This window comes from Echinops telfairi, unplaced genomic scaffold, assembly GCF_000313985.2.
Source record: "Echinops telfairi isolate 266 unplaced genomic scaffold, ASM31398v2 ScPeMD7_60;HRSCAF=208, whole genome shotgun sequence".
In the NCBI taxonomy this organism is placed as follows: Eukaryota; Metazoa; Chordata; class Mammalia; order Afrosoricida; family Tenrecidae; genus Echinops; species Echinops telfairi.
The window spans coordinates 33,156,017-33,175,309 of record NW_022103958.1 but is presented as its reverse complement, the minus strand read 5'-3'; the positions used below and the strand labels follow the sequence as shown (position 1 = coordinate 33,175,309).

The 19,293-nt window shown below is 43.1% G+C and overlaps 1 protein-coding gene across 1 annotated transcript; it reads right to left on the bottom strand.

Moving 5' to 3' along the window:
- Positions 1-13,690: 13,690 nt before the first annotated feature.
- LOC123521791 (mas-related G-protein coupled receptor member X1-like) lies at positions 13,691-14,605 on the bottom strand. Its single transcript, XM_045291139.1, has one exon. It carries the CDS (start codon positions 14,603-14,605, stop codon positions 13,691-13,693), a length of 915 nt encoding a protein of 304 aa, XP_045147074.1.
- Between the last annotated feature and the right edge of the window lie 4,688 nt (positions 14,606-19,293).

Sequence of the window (19,293 nt, the reverse complement as noted above, 5' to 3'; positions counted from 1 at the left end):
AAAGGAGGCACAAATAGACAAGTGGGATATACTAAAGATAAAACACCTGTGCACATTGAAAGAATTCACCAAAGAGTAATAAGAGAGCCCACCGACTGGGAAAACATCTTTAGCAATGACACATCAGACAAAGGCCTTATTAATAAAATCTATAATATGCTGCTGGCTTCCAAAAAGAAAAAAAACCTAATTCCCCACTGAGGAGTTGGGCAAAGGACCAATGGCCAATAAACATATGAGAAAATGTTCCCAATCTTTAGCCATAAGAGAAATTCAAATTAAAACTGTAATGAGATACCAACTAACACCCTAAAAGATAGCCCAATTCAAAAAATCAGGAAGCAACAAGTGTTGGAGGGGCTGTGGGGAGACAGGAGCTCTCAACCACTGCTGGTGGACCTGTAGGTATGTACAGCCACTATGGAAATCGATTTGGCGGTATCTAAAACAGATGGAAATTGAGCTACCATATGACCCAGCAATCCTCCTACTGGGCATATACCCAGAAGAGGCAAGACACAAACCATGGCCAGTCATCTGTGCCCCAATGTTCATTGCAGCATAGTTCACAATTGCAAGGAGTTGGAAACAACCCAAATTTCCATCAACTGATGAGTGGATTAAAAACTTGTGGTACATACATACAGTGGAGTACTACAAATCTCTAAAAAGAAGTGATCAATGCATGAAGCACATCGCTGTGTGGGAAGAACTGGAGGAAAGTATGCTAAGTGAACTAAGCCAAGCACAAAAGGATAAGTACAACATGAGTCTGTGGAGGTAAGCTTTAAAAAAATGCAAAAGGAGCATACGGAAAAAGCTACTGTGTACATACATTCCTGGGGTGAGGTCCAGGTAGTGTGGCAGGTGCCAGACCGAATTCAGGGATACGTATGGGGGGGCGGGAAGAAATGGGTAGTGAGGAAGCAGGGCACTAACCCGCCCAAGGGGCGGGTATTGTTTGTATCTCCACAAGGAAAGAGGGATCAGCCTTCAAACTGGTTCTCCATGTGTGAATACAACAGGGTTGTATGAGCCCCCAATAAAATGATTTTTAAAAGAAAAAGAAAATAGTGTATCCTTTGTTCTTTATCAGTAGAGTCCTCTTCAATTCTAGCCAGCATATGGCAGATTCATGAGCCTCTCCAATTTGGATGGTTGAGTTCATTCTTTCTTTTTAAAAAATTTTTATTAGGGGCTCATGCAGCTCTTATCACAATCCATACATACATCCATTTTCAAGCACGTTTGTACATTTGTTTCCCTCATCATTCTCAGAACATTCGCTTTCTACTTGAGCCCTTGGTATCAGCTCCTTATTTCCCCCCCTCCCTCCCCACCCCACCTCCCTCACGAATCCTTGATAATTTATAAACTTTTTCCATGTCTTACACTGAACGATGACTCCCTTCACCCATTTTTCTGTTGTCCATCCCCCCTGGCAGGGGGTTATATGTAGATCATTGTGATCAGTTCCCCCTTGGTCCCCCCACCTTTCCCTTCACCTCCTGGTATTGCTACTCTCATTATTGGTCCTGAGGGATTTATCTGTCCTGAATTCCCTGTGTTGCAAATTCTTATCTGTACCAGTATGCATGCTCTGGTCTAGCCTGATTTCTAAGGTAGAATTGGGGTCATGACAGTAGGGGGAGGGGCAGCATTAAAGAACTAGAGGAAAGTTTTATGTTTCATTGGTCCTATAGTGCTATCCTGGTTGGCTCATCCCTTCCTTGTGACTCTTCTGTAAGGGGATGTCCAATTGTCTACAGATGGGCTTTGGGTCTCCAGTCCCCATTCCCCCTCATTCACATAGATGTGATTTTTTGTTCTGGGTCTTTGATGCCTGATACCGGATCCCATCAACTCCTCATGATCACACAGACTGGTGTGCTTCTTCTACGTGGGCTTTGTTTCTTCTCAGCTAGATGGCCACTTGTTCATCTTCAAGCCTTTAAGATCCAAGATGCTATATCTTTTGATATCTGGGCACCATCAGCTTTCTTCACTACATTTGCCTATGCACCCATTTTGTCTTCAGCGATCGTGTCAGGAAGGTGAGCATCACAGAGTGTCAGGTTATTAGAACAAAGTGTTCTTGCATTGAGGGAGTACTTGAGTGGAGGCCCAATGTCCATTTGCTACCTTAATACTTAACATAAAAATATGTGTACATAGATCTATTTCCCTAACATTTTATATAACTATATTTACATATGTGCATGCCTATATTTAGACCTCTAGAAATGTCCTTTGCCTCCTAGTTCTTTCCTCTACTTCCTTTTTCTTTCCTCTTGTCCCACTATCATGTTCAGCCTTCATTCAGGTTTCAGTAATTCCTCTAGGCTACATTGCCCTTGATCAAGCCCCACCAGGCATCCTATGCCCACCTCATCATAGATTTGTGATCAATTGTTTTTCCCTTGTCTCTGGGTTGGTTGACACCACCTTTCCTTTCTCCCACCCCTCCTCCCATGTCCCCTGGAACTGTCAGTCCCACTGTTTTCTCCTCCGGATTGTTTAGCTTGCCTATCTTATGTAGATAGAAATACAGATAAAACAATAAGCACAAAAATAAGACAAAGCAAAACAAACAACAATAGAAAACAAGCAACAACAACAAAGAAAGCCTATAAATAGTTTCAGGTTTGGTTGTTGACCTTTAGGAGTGTTTTCTGGTGGAGTCTGATGGGGTTCCACACTCTGTCCCCAAAGTCTATTTTTGGTACTCCCTGGGTCTCCATTGCTTTGCTCCCCTTGTTGCTCTGTTGCACGCCCTTAGTGTTTTGCCCCGTGTGGTGGGGTCAGATCGGACACAATTCCCACACTTTGCCTCCAGCATTGTCCCTCGCAGTGCTATGGGTCAGTGAGGGACATTGTGTCTCCTGCTGGAGCCAGCCATATGGTCCTCTCTGTGCATTGGCTGCTCTGAGCAGGAATATTGTCCTTGGGGCTTGGTGAGCTAGGACGTGTTCCACTCTGTCTCCTTCCCTCTTTGTTTGCTCCTGTGTGCTCTGATCTGACACGGTCCTCCCTGAGCTGTATGTACCTTCAGTGCTGTCCTCTGAAGTGCATTCTTCAAGGGGGGGTGGGTTCCATGTAGTTGGGATTGGGGCTGGCACCACAGAGCTCTCTATTGGTTCCCTGCTTCATGCTGGTATGTCGCATTCACATCTTGGTGCACCGGGTTGAAGTCTGGTCCCTCTCTCCCTCTCCTGTGGAGATATAAACAATACCCTCCCCTTGGGTGGGTTAGTGATGGCCGAGTTCTTCAAACCGCCCACCTTCTCTGTTTATTTTCTTAACATACAGATTGAATATGTATAGTGAAGGGATTTAACCCGGGCACAGACCTCTCCTAACTTCAAACTGCACAATGTCTCCTCAGTCTAGTCAGATACTTGTTACTTGGCCTATGCGCAGGTTTTGCACGAGCACAGTGGAGTGTTCTGGAAGTTCCATTCTTTACAATGTTATTCATAATCTGTTATGATCCACTGAAGGTCAAATGCCTTTGCATAGTCAATAAAGCACAAATAAACATATTCCTAGTACTATCTCTATTGGACAAGTTCCTTTTCCACATCCTCTTATAAATCTAGTGTGCATTCCTGAAAATTTCGTGTCAGTGAATTACCTTTAGTAAAATTTTACTTATGTGTGATATTAATGATGATGTTGAATTGTTTTCTTTGAAATGGGCACAAGAGTGGTTCTCTTCCAGCCAGGTAGCTGCCTTCCAAATACCTTAGCATTAATAAGTGAGTGTTTCCAACATGCCATCTGTTGGTTGAAACACCTCAATTGGTACTCTGTCTGTCCCTGAGGTTTGTCGTTTTGCCAATGGCTTCAATGCAGCTTAGACTTCTTCCTTCAGTAATGTGTTAGTCTGGGTTGACAAATTTATAGACACTCATATGTATATAAGAGAGAGCTTTATATCAAAGAGTAATTGTATATTAAGAAAACATCCCAGCCCAGTTCAGACCAAGTCCATAAGTCTGATATTAGCCCATATGTTCAATACCAGTCTATAATTTCCTCTTCAGACTCACACAACATATGCAATGATACCAAATGCAGGAAGATCCCAAGCCAGTGGGTGCAAAATCTTGTGGACCTAGTGGTCATGGAAGCATGTCAGCACTGGCGTGGGTCTCCACATGGTTCCTCCAGCTCTGAGGGCCTGGTTGTCATCAGCGTGGCTCCATGAGGCTTGTTAAAAGGCATGTCAAGGTGACTGTGGCCTCCGCTTTAATAAAGGGTGTCTGGGGCTCATAGATGGAATGTGCCCTTTGAGGTTATGGAAGCCAAGGCCAGGGTGAGAGAGGCTGGTGCTGCCACATTTGTTACAAAGTCGTGAGTCTTCACCTTTGTTCTCTCTTTTTTTTTTTTGATGATTTAACTGGGGAGGAAATTTCACTACAAAGACCATGCTTTCTGAAGAGTAATTATCTCTTCATCATAGATAATGGGGTGTTGGCTGATTGTGATACTTGGACACAGGAGTCCTTAAAACAGGCATCCTGTGGGCAGTGTCAGTCACACTCCTAGTATCACTGATCCTAGAACACAAGATCAAAGACTTGTGAAGTCACTTCTTAAGTATTTGAAGTCACTGTCAAGGTTATGTCTCTGCTTACTTCATTCCCTGATATTTTTTCCCCTACTCCATTGTGTCTCTGTATACCTGTCTCTGCGTCTGTCTGTTAATGTCTTACTTTTTCCCTCTGTCTCTGTACCCCTCTCAGGCTCAGCCTTTACACATAGTTCTTCCTACCTGAAATACTCTCCAAATCCTTTAGTCATTGTCCCATTCTGCTCCTTTGGACTATGTTACATCTTACTTATCCTAAGGGAGCTTCCTGAGGGCTATGCTCAGCACATTACCCTGCATGGAGCGAGTATAGAGAAAGAGCTACTGCACAATCCTGTTAGAGACATCACGGCTTTCCAAAGAACCCATAAATCTGTCTCTACACTCAATTCATAAATAATTAGATAGGGTCCATTATGTTAAAGCTTAGGTTGTCTGCAGCATGCGGGGTGGCACAGAAGCTAGACCCAAAGAAAACGATGGGGCTGAGATATTCTTTGAAACAGCCAGGAACAACTTTAGTATCCACTTTCCTTCGCTGTCAGAAATCTCAGGAGACCCTGATGGGAGACCTTGAGGATGGTGGGTGAAGTGGAGAATCATCACTAACTTATTGAAGAAGTCAGTGTTGAGTAAGTGTACGCAGTACCGATGAAATGGATATTTTTGGTCTTAAAATACATATTTTTCAAAGAGATACAAAAATATAAAACTTTGGATTCGTATATATTTGTTTAAAATTAAATTTATAATAAAAAAAATCTATATTGGCCCACATCGATTATGGCCTTCTAAGAATATTACCAAATCTCTACAAAATTTTTTGGAATCCAAAAGAGGAAATGCTTTTCAATTACTGTCTGAAGCCTGTATAGCTTATACTACCAACAACTGATACTACATTTGATCTCAGCCAAAAGGTCAATAAGAAGCACGGCCAGTGTGCTCCTTAAAGGTAAGGATGGGAAGACTTCATCTTACGTATGTTAGACATGCTGTCCAGAGTGCCCAGCCCCTGGAGGAGGACATCATATTTGGGAAAGGAAAGGGACAGTGAAAAAGAGAAAGACCTTCAAGGACATGGATTGACATGGTGGCTGCAACAATGGGCTTAAGTATCTTTCCAATTTAATATTTTTTTTGTCTTTTGTTGAAAATCAAATGCCTCTAGGTAGATGCTTTTATGTCTGGGTTTTCTGTTCGGTTCAACTGGTCTCTGATTCTGTCGTTGTGCCACTACCAGACAGTTTGGGGTCGTGTGCCTATGTAGCAGCTCTCAGTTGTGTAGTGAGAGGCCTCCTCCTTTTGTTCTTTTTGAGGAGGTCTTTGATTTTCCTGGGTTTCCTCCCTCTCCACACGAAGCTGGTTATTCGATTTCCATTTCTTTGAAGAATGTAGTTGGGATTTGGATTGGAATTGCATTGCATTTATAGACTGCTTTAGGCAGCATTGACATTTTTACTCTATCGAGTCTACTTATCCGTGAACGTAGACGATTCTTTCATTTGTGTAGGGCTTCCTTTTGGTCTCTTTTTTTTGCTGTAAAATGAATTTTTTTTGCTTTGCTTTACTTTTTCTTTTTTGTTAATCATTTTATTAGGGGCTCATACAACTCTTATCACAATCCATACATACATCAATTGTGTAAAGCACATTTGTACATTCATTGCCCTCAGCATTCTCAAAACATTTGCTCTCCACTTAAGTCCCCGGCATCAGGTCCTCATTTTTCCACTCCCTCCCTGCTCCCCCCCTCCCTCATGAGCCCTTGATAATTTATAAAAAATTATTATTTTGTCATATCTTACACTGTCCGATGTCTCCCTTCACCCACTTTTCTGTTGTCCGTCCCCCAGGGAGGAGGTTACATGTAGATCCTTGTAATCGGTTCCCCCTTTCCACCCCACTCTCCCTCTACCCTCCCAGTATCGCCACTCTCACCACTGTTTCTGAAGGGATCATCCACCTGGATTCCCTGTCCTTTTGGTCTCTTGTAGTGGTGTTCTGTAGTTGTCTTTGTATGTCTTTTGTTTATTTTGTTATGTTTATTCTTAGGCATTTAATTTAAAAAATCATTTTATTGGGGGCCCATACAACTCCTATCACAATCCTTTGTGCAGCTATTGTAAAGTCTATTTCCAGGATCATTTCATTGGTATACAGGAATAGAATTGATTTCTCTGTGTTAATCTTGTAACCTGCCACTATACCAATTTCCTTTATTGTTTCCAATAATATTTTTATGGAGTATTTGGGGTTCCCTAAATATCATTCTTAGACTTTCTTTGGATCCTTTTTCCTTTTTTGGGGGGTTGATTGGTCTCTTTTATTTTTTTGGGTGATTGGCTATAGTCAATATGATTATCTTTGGGTACACTGATTTGATTTTCCTTGTCTTCCATCCTATTCTTCAGCTCTTTTACCCTGCTTTTTATTTTTGCTATCTTCTTGGTTTCTTTAGTGTGTGAGGTTTTAGTTTTTTAATTTCTTCATTTTTTTCAAGGACGTTCCCCCATAACCTTTGTAGGGTCCTAACATCATTCTTTGACATTCTATTTCTGGTAGTTCCAAGGTCTGCTTTTCAGTGTTTTCCATTGGGTTTGGGTGATTCTCCATTTTTAGATTTTGTTTTCATGATTTTGTGTTTACTGCTATTGACTGTTGTTTTCACAGCACGGTGGTACACTGTGAGTTGTGTGTGGCTACTGGGTTGTGTATGGGAATAATGGTCTTTGGATTATAGGAGAAAGATCTAATAGGAGTTGGAAATCATGTGGTGTGGAGATGAGGAAGAAGGGATAGAGCTGATAGGTAGGGAAAGTTGGGGGAAGAAAGTAGGGTGAGAAAGTAGGGTGTATGTGATAGTAAAAATAAGTAGTCTTCTAGGTAAGTTCAATGTATTGCTATATGTTGGGGAAAAATAGATTTTGAGAGGTCATAGTTTTTGTTAGTTAATGTGGGAGTGTGTTTCACTGGGAGAGGTAGAGAGGAACCTTGAGGTGATAGTGGGTGGGTTAGGAGGAGAGTGTAAACAAGTAATCAGCCCATAAGACAAGGCTTGTATATATCCATGTTTAGAAGAGAAATATGATTGTAGCTTGGGGGAGAACGAGAGAGGGAGGAAAGGGGGTCAAGTAAGAAAGTGAAGGAGGGAGAGTTGGGAGTAAAGAAGAAAAGAACAGGAATAGAGGAAAGAAGAGGGCATGGATAGGAATGTGGTTTGGGTATGGTTAAGGAGTTCTATTGTGTTTTTAAAAATCAATTTATCGGGGGTTCATACAGCTTTTATCACAATCCATCCATCCATGTGCACGCACTTAAAACAGTAACAGTAAAGTGACTGTGTGCTCAAGGGGGACTGTATTTGCCATGTTTGGTATAATGGATTGCATGTTGGGAGTGGAGGGTAGAGGAGAGTGAGCCCACTTTGGTTGGAAGCTTCAGAGAGCTTAAACATACACACACCAATGCTTAGCTCCCTGTGTTAGGGTATCTCTCCCAGATCCCCCTTGAGTTTCTGCCCTTGGGGGCAGGGTTGGTGCCCAGCTGGGCTCTGGAGAAAGGGATGTGGTGGGAGTGTCTGGCTCACCTGGTCTGGCTTGGGAGATGGGTTTGTGATGAGAGATCTGAGGTCCACCCACAGCCTTAGAATGAAAGAAGTATGCACATCTGATGGGCAAGAGAGGGGGTGGAAAGTGTGATGGTTTGGGTTGGGGGGCAGTCACAGTCATGGGTTTGTGCATCAGTCCTGAAGTTTGAAGGGGGACACAGCTCAGCCTATAATAAAATAAGGGGGTGTGAAAGTTGAGGAGTCAAGGGCCTGCCCCTGATTTGAGGGACACCTGCTTCCTTTGGTGCAAGGTGTGTGAGGCACTGGTTGATTCCAATCTAAAGAGAGGAATCTGGCTAGGGTGGGTGTGATCTGTCTGAGAAGGGCTGCAGCTCATGGGGATTGTGTGCTTGGGGAGAGAGTCTTTTTTTCTCCTCAAAAATCATTTTATTGGGAACTCTTACAGATCTACCATTCCTTAGTTCAAGCACATCAAGCAGCGTTGCATGAGTCAAAAGGATCGTTGATCAGCCTAACATAAAATAGAGGTGGGATGCAAAAGCAGAGGCGCAAAACAAAATGTGGCCCGAGTTTGAGTGGTGGCTGTCACTTCCTTGGCTTGGAAGGAGTTGGGGAGTAAGTCATGGGGCAGAGGGGTTCCAAGGCAAAGTGGTTGAAGTTGAGTTGGGGATTCAAGCACGTGGGAAATTAGCTGATGTTTTCAAGGTTTCCAACAGCCAACTTTGCAGATCACAGCCCAATGCATGACCACTGTAACACCTGGGCTCCTGCATATCTAGAAGAGCGATCAAAATTTGCTAGTGGCTACTGGGCGCTGAGGTGGAGGGAAATGGGAAATTGTTGCTTCAGGGTCATTAAGTCTCTTTTTGTTGTTGTTGTTGAGTGCCATCGAGTTGTTTCTGACTCATTGAGACCCTGTGTACAACAAAACAAAACACGACCTGGTCCCGAGCCTGCCTCACAATTGTTCTTGTGTTGAGCCCATTGTTGCAGCCACTGTGTCCATCCATGTCCGACAGGGCCGTCCTCTTTCTCTGCTGACGTTCCACTTTACCAGACATGAAGTCCTCTAGGGATTGATCTCTCTTGATAACATATCCAGAGTATATGAGACCAAGCCTCACCATCTGTATTAGCCTGGGTACTTTGGAGAAACAAATCCACAGCGACTCATGTATAAGAGAGAGTTTTATGTAAAGAAAAGGTGTATCACGAAAACATCCCAACCCAATGCTGCCCAAGCCCACAAGTCCAACATTAACCCATTTACCCAACACCAGTCCACAAAGTCCTCCACCTCACAAAACAGAGGCAATGATGCCAACTGCAGGAGGAAAGCTGAGTCAGTGAACGAATAAGCATCTCAGCACTAGCAGGGGTCTCCACACGGCTGCTCCAGCACCCAGGGCTGCATCGGGATAGGTCCATGTAGCTTCTCCTTGGGGATGTCTTGTAGGAAGTCAATCTTGCAAGCTGAAGCAGGGAGCTGCTAAGGCAGCTGCACCCTGGTGCGACCATCACAAAGCAAGAGACCCGAGAACTAGAAAGGCGAGGCTTTACTACCCATTTATCCTTCCGCCTTTCAACCAGCACCACATGTGATTATCGGCCAGGCTGGCACAATTAACTAACTCACCATCCTTGCCTTTAAGGAACTTTCTGGGTGTACTTCTCCCAAGACAGATCTGTTTGTTCTTCTGGCAGTGCATGGTACTTTGAATATTCTTCACCAACACCATAATCCAAATGCATTGGTCTTTATTCAATGTCCAACCTTCACATGTATATGAGGCGATTGAAAATACCATGCTTTAGGTCAGGAGCATTTTAGTCTTCAAAGTGACCTCCTTGCTTTTCAACACTTCAGTAAAGCCTTGTGCAGTAGATTTACCCAATGCAATGTGTCCTTTGGTCTCTTGACTGTTGCTTCCATGAGCATTAAATGCAGACCCAAGCAAGATGAAACTCTCCACAACTTGGATCTTCTCTCCATTTATCATGATCTTATCTATTGTTCCAGTTGTTAGGAGTTAGGTCTTCTTTACATTCAGTTGTAATCCATACAGAAGGTTGCAATTCTTGATCTTCATCACCACGTGTTTCAAGTCCTCCTTACTTTCAGCAAGGAAGGCTGTAGCATCTGCATAATAATCCTTCCACCAATCCTGATGTCATATTCTTTTTTTTTAAATCGTTTTATTGGGGGCTCGTACAGCTGTTATCACAATCCATACATCCATCCATTGTGTCAATCACATTTGTACAATTGTTGCCAATCATCATTTTCAAAATATTTTCTTTCTACTTGAGCACTTGGTATCAGCTCCTCATTTCCCTCTCCCTCCCCTGCCCTTCCTTCCTCCCTCACCTTTGATAATTTATAAATTATTATTATTATTTCATGTCTTACACTGACCAATGTCTCCCTTCACTCACTTTTCTGTTGTCCGTCCCCAGGGAGGGGGTTATATGTAGATCATTGTGATTGTTTCTCCATGTCTCCTCCCACCTTCCCCTTACCCCTCTCATTATTGATCCTGAGGGGTTTATCTGTCATGGATTCCCTGTGTTGCCAGCTCTTATCTGTACCCATGTACATGCTCTGGTTTAGCCCAATTTGTAAGGTAGAATTGGGATCATGATAGTGGGGTAGAGGAATCATTAAAGAACTAGAGGAAAGTTGTATGTTTCAACAGTGCTGTACTGCACCCAGACTGGCTCATCTCTTCCTTGTGACCCTTCTGTAAGGAGATGTCCAATTGTCCACAAATGGGCTTTGGGTGTACACTCTGCACTCCCCCTCATTCACAATGATATGATTTTTTGTTCTGGGTCTTTGATTCCTGATACCTGATCCCATTGGCGCCTCATGATCACACAGATTGGTGTGCTTCATCCATGTGGGCTTTGTTGCTTCTCAGCTAGATGGCTGCTTGTTTATCTTCAGGCATTTAAGACCCCAGACGCCATATCTTTGAATAACCCCTAATGTCATATTCTTCTTCATATAATTCACCTTCTCTGATTATTTTCTCAGCATACAAATTAGATAAGTAACAGGAGAGGATGCAACTCTGATGCACACCTTTCCTCATTTAAAACCAAGCATGATTCCCTTGTTCTGTTCACACCACTGCCTCTTGAGCCGTGCCCAAGTTCCACATGAGCATAAGGACATCTTCTGGAATTCTCATTTTTCTCAAGGTTATCCATAGTTTGTTATGATCCACACAGTGGAATGCCTTTGCCTAGTTCATAAAACACAAGTAAAAATCTTTCCAGTATTCTCTGCTTTGAGCCAAGATCCATCTGCTATCAGCAATGATATCTCTTGCCCCACATCCTCTTCCAAATCAGGCCTGAAGCCCTGACAGCTCCCTGCCAATGTGCTGCTGCAGCCATTCTTGGATGATCTTAAACAGCATTTTGCTTGCATGTGATATCAACCATATGGTTCTCTAATTTCAGTATCCTATTGCGGCTTTCTTTGGAATGGAAAAAAACATGAATCTCTTCCAGTCGGTTGACCAAGTAGCTGTCTGGGTCACTGGCATAGACGGGTGAGTGTTTCCAGTGCTTTATCGGCTTGTTGAAATATTTTCATTGGTCTTCCATCATTCCTGGAGCTTGCTTTAGGCTAATGCTTTCCATGCAGCTTGGTCTTCTTCCTTGGTACCATTGGCTGTTGCTAACATGCACCTCTTGAAGTGATTGGATGCCGACTAGTTCTCTTTGGTACAGTGACTGTGTGTACTCTTGCTTACGTTCTTTTTAGGATCACCAATATAATTTGGAAATGGAGATGGGTGCAGAACATGGGAGTTCATGTTACTGAATCGTCCATTGAAAAATGGAAAACAGTGTGTAATATGTATTTTTACCAAAAATAAAATTACAGTCAAGCATTACATATTGTTCTTTCAGGTGACATCCACCTGCACACACATCTGTGTCCCCGATTTATGAAATGCATGTTAAATTAAAATTTTGATGTGCTTGCAATGGTTCATCTGGAGCCTTAGTGGTTTATTAGGTCACGTGTTGGCCTGATAACCTCAAGCTCAGCAGTTCATAGCCAAGCGCCACCCTCTGAGAGACAGAGTTGCAGTATCAGAAACCCAGAAGGGCAGTTCTACCCTGTCCTGTCGGGTCATTAGGAGCCAGAATTGACCTGATGGCGGTGAGTTTGGTTTGGGGTTTTGCAATGGTTTATAATAACAGACAAGTTATAATGGGGTGAGAATCAAGACATTATTATTATTGTTTATACTGTATTATTATGTTAAAGATGTTTTAGTGTAGAATGAAAGACTATATATGCTATCTAAGACAAACATTTTATTAACTGATGTTGGATAGGAACCATACCTAATTATTTGGAATTACAAACAAATTCAACGTAAAGACAGGCTTCAGGTCATAATTTTTTGCTGCTTAGTCTATATAAGTTTATATTAAAAAGTATAAAAAGCACACAAACATACAGAATCAAGATGATAGAATGACGAGTGCACATATTTGACAGTAAGACATCCTTTTTTTGTTCATTTGCCTCCACAGTTACTAGCTATTGATTTCTGGCATATTATAGGAGCTCTACAAGTAAAATGGATAATTACCTATAGAAGAGTTTAAAAAATTAAATTACAGAGTTTTGTGATCTGTGAGAAAAGAGAATAGCACTATGGGTGCGTTTTCACTTTCCCTTATTGATTTTTTTAATTAATCATTTTATTGGGGTGCTCTTACAAATCTTATAACAGCCCATCATTCAATAGTATTGAACACACTTGTACATATGTTGTTATCAACATTTCCAAAACAATTTCTTTCTACTTGAGCCCTTGGTATCAGCTTCTCTTTTCCTCCTCCCCCCCCTTCCCACCCACACTCATAAATCCTTGATCAATTGTTTATTATTATTATTATTTCGTGTCTTACATGTTGTCTCCCTTCACCCACCTTTCTGTTATTCATCCCCCGGGGGTGCTGTATATCCAATTTTGTTATGGGTTCCCCCTTTCTCCCCATTCCCCGCACCCACCATCCCCTGCCCTCATGATACCACTACTGTTTCTGCAGATCACAATTTTTTCATAGTCCAAGGTCTGCCTGTAGATAATATAGTGATTTTACAAATGCCAATCATGTAAAGTCATGTTATATGGAACATTTTGTGGACATTAAATGATGATGTATGACTGCTTTATAAAAAGAAAGCTATATGCCAGTATATAATCATAGCTACAAAACAACTAATAATAATAAAGGTACATCATTTCTAAATCCAGGGCTGGCAGCTGCTCCCATGAGGATGTGGTGAAGGCCCCTGAGTAGGCAGTCCTTGAGACGCTGCACTCACCAGTAGTTCAGTTGGTGTTTTCTTCTCTCACTACCACAAGGAGGACTATTACCGCATCCATTTTATGATCTGAGGCATGTCGATGACAAAAATTAAGGAACTCACACAAGCTGATAGAAACCAAGTTGCTCCAAAGCCACCACTGTCTGACTGAAGCAGCCTCTCAGCACTGCACCTCCTGGCTCCCTGATAGCTCCAAGCTCTCCTGAGGGGGACCTCCTCCATTTCCAGCCCCCTCAGGAGTGTCCTGCAGGGCCCTCTGGAGAACCACCTTCAGGCTCAGCTTCTGTAGCTGCTTCTGCTGCTTCTCCTGCCTATAGGAGCCAACGAAGAAGTAAATGATGGGGTTGGCACTGCTGTTCATGCAGCAGAGAAGCAGAGAAGACACAAAATAAACTAACTTACAAAACTTATTCTGAATCCAGGAAACTAGTAGACAATAAGTTCCAAAGGGCAGACCACACAGTAGGAAGACCAGCACAGTGATCAGAATGGTCACAAGGAGCCTGGTCATCTTCCTCCTCCGGGAGCCATAGAACACCTTCACCAGCAGAAGCAGGCTGGACCCACAGAGAACCACAGATAAGAAAATCACCCACCCCCAAAGGAAGAAATTAAATGGCCAACAACAATCAAAAGAGACCTCACAGTAATACCATTTCAGGAGGGTCAGCAGCAAGGACAGGGCCCAGAGCAAGGCACATGTGACAGCTGACATATAACTTGGGCGATGGCAGCGGTACCAAATGGGGCATAGCACGGATAGGCATCGCTCAGTGCCAATGGCACTTAGAATACTCATGTCTGTGAAGTAGAGAAACACAATCACAATGCTGACCATAAAGCGATTGCTGGCAGGGTCAAAGTACTTTAAGATTTCCACCAGAGAAAATACAATCAGGACACAGAGGAAGGCACAGTCGGTCATGGCCAGGTTGAGGATGTAGACCAAGAAGGAATTCCTCTGTAGATGGAATCCCAGGATCCAGAGCACAACCAAGTTTCCAGCCAGCCCACCCAGGGCAATGATGAGCATCAGACAAATCAAGATCAGAAGCGCTGGGTCAAGCACCTTCATGTCATCGTTTAGTAAAACAACGGTGTCGCTTTCATTGGTTTGTAACAATTGGCTCCTTCCATGTGCGAAGGCAGGCTCCCAGCTCTGAACCATTCTGCTGGTGTTCCTAGAACATAAACCAGAGTGGCTATATCATCATTGATTCTCACGACCTCCCTCCTGTGTGGGAATTACTATCCTCTCACAGAGATGGAGCAATTTATCAAAGATTGGTATGGGTGGTGGTGGAGTCTGAATTCAACCACCGTTCTCATTGTCTTTAAAGCTGTGTTATCCCTGAAGTAGCACATGACTTTATGGCGTGGAATTATTCTGTGGTCTAAACACCTCTTACACCTCCATGTGGCCTTGTCATGTCCCTAGTCTTTAAGTCTAGGACAGGCTCTTTGGGACAGTGACAAGGTTCAGAGTCCAGCATACCTTCAGTCCTGGGGTGACGGTTGTTCGATGTAGTTGAGTTGGTACTGACTTATAGTAGATGTGTGCACAACTGAAGGAAACGTGCCCCATCTTATACCATCCTCACAATTGTTATGTTTGAGGACTGGAAACCGGATTCCCCTTTCTAAAAAGTACAGGTTGTGGATGAAAAGAAAGGTGCTCTTGAAAATTCTAACTTGAGAAAGTGGATTAAGGTACATTTGGGTGAATAATGGAAGTTGTTTGAGAATTTATATTTCCTCTATTAATCTTCTTCCCCCCACCCCAAACCATTTTACTGGGAGCTAGTACAGATATCGCTGCTCCATAGTTCACTCACATCAAACAGTACTGTAAATTGCTACCACAATCCTTTTCAAAACATTCTTTTCCTTCTTGAACTCTTGACATCAGCTCCTTTTTAACTCACTCGTACCCCCCAGAAGCTCTTATTCTGTTTGCTGTCCCTGTAGGTTCATCAATCCTGGCTTTCATAGACTGAAACACAGAAAACATATAACAAACATTCAAGAGGGTCACTCCCAATGACAAAATACATCTGAGATAAACCCCAATATGAACAAACAAAACTAAACAAACAACACAGAAAATGTTGAAAGCCAGGTCAGGTCTAACCTGCATCAGAAGGGGAATCAACTGACAAGGTTTAGACTGTTCAATTCAGGTTGATCATTTTGATCTTCTATAGTCATCTCTACAATTCACTCTATTTGGTAACCAGTTTCTTCCCATCCCTCTATTATGCATAGAGGGAAAATACCGGAGACTTATTTCTTATGTAGATCTCACAAACGTATTTTGGGCTCCCACTGTCATCCATAGCCTTCTGCAAACAAGATTCTCACAATTTAGGCTCTGATACTATTCCCTCCTTTGGCTTCGGGTGATATAATTTACAATCCTTCAGTCATTGATGATGGTGTGCTTCTTCCATGTGGACTTAGTTGACATCCCACTTAGACAGCTGCCTGTTTGGAAACAAGCCTTAAAGACCCCAGGCGTGATTTTATCTGATAGCTGGGCACCATCTGAGTTCTTCACCCCACTTTAGAATAGTACCCATATCTTCTGTGTTCCCTTCCTAGGGGTGAGTATTTAGCAGAGTCATGATGTAAGAACTAATTATTCTTAAATTGGAGATAGGAATTAGTGTGAGCCCGAAACCCATTCCTGGATCTTGTTTTGTTTTTTATCTGCCTTTGGCTCCTTTTCAAAACCTCCTTGTTAATTCATGGTAGAGAGTCTTATCGATCATCTCCCGGGGGCATAAAGATTTCCATTAATATTGTCATCTATTAGCCCCTGGTCCTAATTTTTGAAAGCACTGTGGAGAGAGTCCTTTGGGCTAAGTACTATTATCATCTCCATTTTCTGTTTAAGGAAATTGAAGCACAAGGAGGCTGGGTGATTGCTCCAGGACTCATGCCAACAAGTAGTTGAGTCTGGATGTGAACCCACAGGTCTAAGTCAATTATGTCCATAACCAGTCTTGCAGTCCCCCTGCCAGTGTAGGGGGTCACTAACATGGGAATTGAGGTGGGGGCGAGTAGCTAGTAAACAAATAATATGCAAGTCAAATCCAAATTGGAATATAAAAAGCATGAGGCACCCATCTAGAAATGTGAATGCAAACACCTGGGCAGAGACTTGTTTTTTGGACATGCTGGATCCACCAATCCAGAAGTAAGAACATTCATTCTTAATGAGGTCACAAATAGGTGTAATGGATTTCTCTTATAGCATCCAAACTGATAAAGTAAAACTACTCATTTTGTAAAAGGTGTAGAGGCTTACTAAGGTTGTCCTCTGACTCAGAGAGGGGCCAGGAGATTCACACTCAACATCAGTCCAATGGCAAGTCATCGGAAGCTGAGGTCAGACATGTCTCCACCCTCCACTCCTCTGTCAATTCTCATACCAACTATTCCTCCCAAAGCACTTCCTTCTTCCTGTGGATTTCAATACTTCACTGTACTATCAATACAGAACCCATGATAATAGGATTTGCTAAGGAAGTTATAGCTCAGGTTAAAAATTTCTCAGAATATAGTTCTTCCCGTAAGGAGCACCTCTCTCTGGTCCTTGGACTCAGCCATGAAGTTCTTTGGCCTTTGTCTTGCTAGGGTAATGTTGGGTAAATCGGCCGCATAAAATCCCTTCAAAGTGTTGAAAAGCAAAGTTGGTACTTTGAGGACTAAGGTGCACCTGACCCAAGCCCTAGTATTTCCAGTTACTTCACATATGGACATTCAACAAAGGACACTGAAGACGAATAGAAGGCACCTGAATTATGGTGCTGGGGAAGAGTACTGAAGATACCGTGGATTGCCAAAAGAACAAACAAATCTGTCTTAGAAGAAAAACTGCCAAAGTTTCCTTAGCGACAAGGATGGTGAGATTTTGTCTTACATACTTTGAGCATGTTGTCAGGAGAGACCAATTCCTGGAGAAAGACATCATGCTTTGTGAAGCGGAGGGGCAGTGATCACGCAGGTCTTTGACAGGGTGCGTTGACACAGGCCCACAACAATGGGCTCGAACATAAGAATGATTGTGAGGGCGGCACAGGACTGGGCAGTGTTCCCTTCTGTTGTACATAGGGTCACTATGAGTTGGAACGGACTCGATGCCACCTAACAACATAGCAATGGTACAAAGCTCCTTTCATGGTGCCAGTAAAAGCTTTAAGGATACTCTAGCAAACCTCAGTCCAGAGGTGCTTGGCCCTAGCTCGGTGTATCAGAAAACGCAGCAACCCAAGTTAGCTGCTTAGAGGCAACCCATTCCATTACTGGACCCGTGCTTGAAGTCAGGAGGTTTTCTTGCTCTGAGTCAGGAAGCCTGTCCCATTGTCTTGTGCTCTTGGAGCTGCCACTCCTCAACCACGCCACTGTTGTCACAGACCTCTGTCTCCTGGATGGAGGAGCTTCAGTGCACAGGGATCTTGGGGCCCCAAGGATGTGCTCCACTTCTGCTTCTTGATCTTTCCTGACAGTAGTGAAAATGCTCATCCCTGCTTCTGAAACGACTCATTTTATACCCAACGAGAAGACATCATTGGCCGATCCCCACATTATTAGAGTTTAAAATTTTTAACGTTAACCCTGTTAACAATCACTCACATCTGAATGATGTGATCGTGACAGTGACTTCTCCCACCATTTCTTACCAGGCCCATCAGGAAAAGAAGAACTACACCCAATCTGCACAGTCCCACCTGCCCTTCGATGACTACAAGAGCCCTGTTAAGTAAATCACGCATCTCATTTAGATAGTGCCCTCTATTCCTTATTTTACTACCATCAGTTTTTAAGGCATTTATCATGGGGAGATGGCCCAACAAAGTGACAGCAAAGAAAAAAGGTGCAAACAGAAAAGAAAATGAAGCACAATTTTCAGCAGCTGCAATGACAAACAGACGCAGAGTTGCAGGAAAGGCGCACTGTGAGGACAGGATGAGGCGGGATGGGTTGTGTGGCTGTTTTAATCATCAAGATGGCCTTTCCCTTCTCTCTACCCTGGCCACACCAGTTAGAGACCTCTCTGCCTCGTGGACGGGCTTCCTTCCCCTACAACTCCTGGCTGACTAGAACCAAAGAGGACCTTTACACAAGTGTCCAAGGCAAGAAGTGATGATGGAAGGTTTACAACCTCCTCTTGCCTTTCTCCTTCCTCCACTGTAGGCAGTGGCAGTGTTATTGTCCCTGAGAACACAGCTCTGTCGGGTGGGTCACAGCAGCAGCGGCAGCCCTCTCTGAGATCTGTTACATTCTCCTGGCCCCTTATCTCTAATGAGGGCAAGACACACACACACACACACACCCACACACACACGATTTCTTACCTTTGGGGGTGTCACCTTCCCTTACAGCTTTCCGCTACTTTGTTAAATCGTACCTTCCTTAAACATTCTTCAGCTGCCCCAGTGGGGACTGTTTGCAGCTGTCGCTGACAGATAAAGAAAGAGGAAAACTTAAAAAGCAAGGAGAGCAGTGGCGGTGGGCAGCGTGTGTGTGTGTGTGTGTGTGTGTGTGTGTGTGTGTGTGTGTGTGTGTTCTAACGCTCCCCAGATGAAGGAAAACCGCGGGTTTCTTACTGTGGCAACAGATGGAAATGTTTAAAAGGATGGGTGGGAAAAAGAAAGAAAGGAAGGAAGAAAGGAAGGAAGGAAGGAAGGAAGGAAGGAAGGAAGGAAGAAAGAAAGAAAGAAAGAAAGAAAGAAAGAAAGAAAGAAAGAAAGAAAGAAA

Bases quoted from the DNA above. Each gene is read 5' to 3' on its own strand.
- LOC123521791 (XM_045291139.1), bottom strand. From the start codon at position 14,605: ATGAAGGTGCTTGACCCAGCGCTTCTGATCTTGATTTGTCTGATGCTC.